We start from the raw sequence: 2,685 nt of genomic DNA on the forward strand, positions 1-2,685 counted from the left end.
GGGACCATAAATGGGATACTATTTAATACTCTATATTTTAATACTCTCACCATGTGTGCACCTTGTAGGACGATGGCTGATGATGATGTTGTTAGTCACACTCCAACAAACCCTAATGTTGGAGAAAACGATCCCGACCTCAACCTGAATGAGGATGCTACACCGTTGTCTCCCCGTAGTGAACGCTTAATGAAACGACTTACGACTTTCGTTCAACAAACTTTTGAACATCATAAGCATGACATAGAAAAGGGTAAAGAGAAAGAGCTGAGTGGTCTCTCAAAACCCAAATCTGAACGGGTCTCGTTTAAAAGCTTCCGAAGTAGTGGTGCTACTGAATTCACTGGACTCTCTAACCCGGTAATCGCGGTGCAGTGGCTTCAAAACACTGAAAAAGTGTTTCGAATTTCCCGAGTAATGAATGAGGATAAAGAGAATTATGCTAGTGCAATGTTGACAGAGCGTGCACTCACTTGGTGAGATGCAACTTTTGAATCCCTGACTGAAAATGAACGAGAAAGCTTGACCTGGGAGTCTTTCAACACTCATTTCCTTGAGCAATTCTATCCGATCGACTTGCAACGAAGGCTTGAGAAAGAATTCTTGGAACTCAAGCATGGGAACATGTCTGTGATTGAGTATGAGACTCAATTTAATCGTAAGTCACGTTTTGCTTTACGATTCTTATCTTCTGAACATGATCGAATAGAGCATTTTGTTGATGTTCTGAGGAGAGAAATATGGGAGTTTGTTGTTAATCGTGATATTTCGAGTTTCAGTAAAGTTGTGGAGTATGCTCGTCGCCGTGAACATGATTTAACAAAAATTGAGGAACCAACTTCTGAATCAAAAAGGCAACAAACTGAAAGAACCTTCTCTGTACCTACTCAACGACAATCTCGATCTTTCACTCCTAGAAGGAGTCAATCTCAAAACATTCCGCGTGCCCAATCACAAGTCTATTCACTTCAATCTAATGCGTCACGTCCTTGTCAAAGATGTGGCAAAACTCACCAAGGGCGATGCCTTACTGAAACAACAAACTTGAAATGTTTTTGTTGTGGGGAAATGGGTCACGTTCGTGTAAACTGCCCAAAAAAAAATCGAGCATGTTATTCTTATGGAGTTTTTGGGCACCGACAATTTGAATGCCCCCGTATGAGGCGGGAAGAAAGTAAGGCGTCAATGCAGCAACCGCCGGTGGGTGGTGCTTCAAGTCAAAAGGAGGAGGTACCCAAAGCACAAGCTCGAGCTTTTCAGATTACCGCGGAGGAGGCTCGCAATGAGGCAGACGTCATTACTGGTATTTTCTTTGTTAACTCTAGACCTACTTGTATCTTGTTCGATTCTGGAGCTACAAATTTTTTTGTGTCGCATGTCTATGTTCGTTATCTAGAATATGTGCCAGTTATGCTTTCTATACCATTTACCGTTGATACTGGTAATGGAGTCACTTTGATAGCTGATAGAGTGTTTAGAGACTGCACTTTAGTGTTAGACGAACATGAATTTTTTGTAGATTTGATTCCTATGGATATCCATGGTTTCGATGTCGTGATTGGTATGGATTGGTTAGTGAAGAACCGTGCGGATATCATTTGTTTTGAGAGGATGATTCGGGTACCAATTGAGAATGGAGACTACTTATACATTTATGGGGAAAGACGTATAGGCGACTTGAAGGTAATATCTATGCTTAAAGCACGACGTTATATTGCTAAGGGTTTCTCTTCTTTCATGGCATATTTTTGGATGCAACCAAAGAAATGAAGAAAATTGTAAAAGATGTACCAATTGTGTGTGAATTTCAAGATGTTTTCCCTAACGACTTGCCTGGGGTACCGCCGGATAGGCAAGTAGAATTCCGTATTGATTTAGTGCCGGGTGTTGCACCTATTGCAAAGGCACCTTATAGCCTTGCACCAACCGAGATGAAAGAGATGATGAGTCAGTTGCAAGAATTGCTAGATAAGGGCTTTATTAGACCGAGCACTTCCCCTTGGGGTGCTCCGGTATTGTTCGTGAAGAAGAAAGATGGATCTTTTCGTATGTGCATCGATTTCGCAAATTGAACAAGGTAACGATAAAGAACAAATATCCATTACCGCGTATAGATGACTTGTTTGATCAATTGCAAGGCGTAAGTTATTTTTCAAAGACTGATTTGAGGTCAGGTTATCATCAACTCAAGGTACGTGAAGAGGATGTACCAAAGACAGCTTTTCGTACCCGATACGGACATTATGAATTTCTTGTTATGCCATTTGGATTGACTAATGCCCCTGCAGCCTTTATAGATATGATGAATCGAATGTGTCGTCCTATGCTTGATAAGTCTGTTATCGTTTTCATCGATGACATTCTAGTATATTCTAAGTCTGAGGTTGAACATGCTACACATCTTCGAGAAATGTTGGAACTATTGCGGAAGGAAACGTTATATGCTAAATTCTCAAAATGTGAATTTTGGCTTCGTCAGGTGCAATTTTTGGGGTATGTGATTTCTGGCGATGACATTTCTGTGGAACCATCCAAGATTGAAGCTATACAGAAGTGGGAGCAACCCAAGAATGCTTCTGAAGTTCGTAGTTTTCTTGGTTTAGCGGGTTACTATCGTCGATTCATACAGGATTTCTCAAAGATTGCAGTACCGCTTACTTCACTTACCCGCAAAGAAGTGAAGTT

General features: G+C 41.0%; 1 protein-coding gene across 1 annotated transcript; it reads left to right on the forward strand.

The window, feature by feature from the left end:
• Positions 1-624: 624 nt before the first annotated feature.
• Positions 625-1,770, forward strand: LOC112518303. Its single transcript, XM_025125952.1, has one exon. The coding sequence runs from the start codon at positions 625-627 to the stop codon at positions 1,768-1,770; it is 1,146 nt and encodes a 381-aa protein (XP_024981720.1).
• Positions 1,771-2,685: the final 915 nt, after the last annotated feature.

The sequence above is a fragment of the Cynara cardunculus genome (genome assembly GCF_001531365.2).
Source record: "Cynara cardunculus var. scolymus isolate 2C chromosome LG 9, CcrdV1, whole genome shotgun sequence".
NCBI lineage: Eukaryota > Viridiplantae > Streptophyta > Magnoliopsida > Asterales > Asteraceae > Cynara > Cynara cardunculus.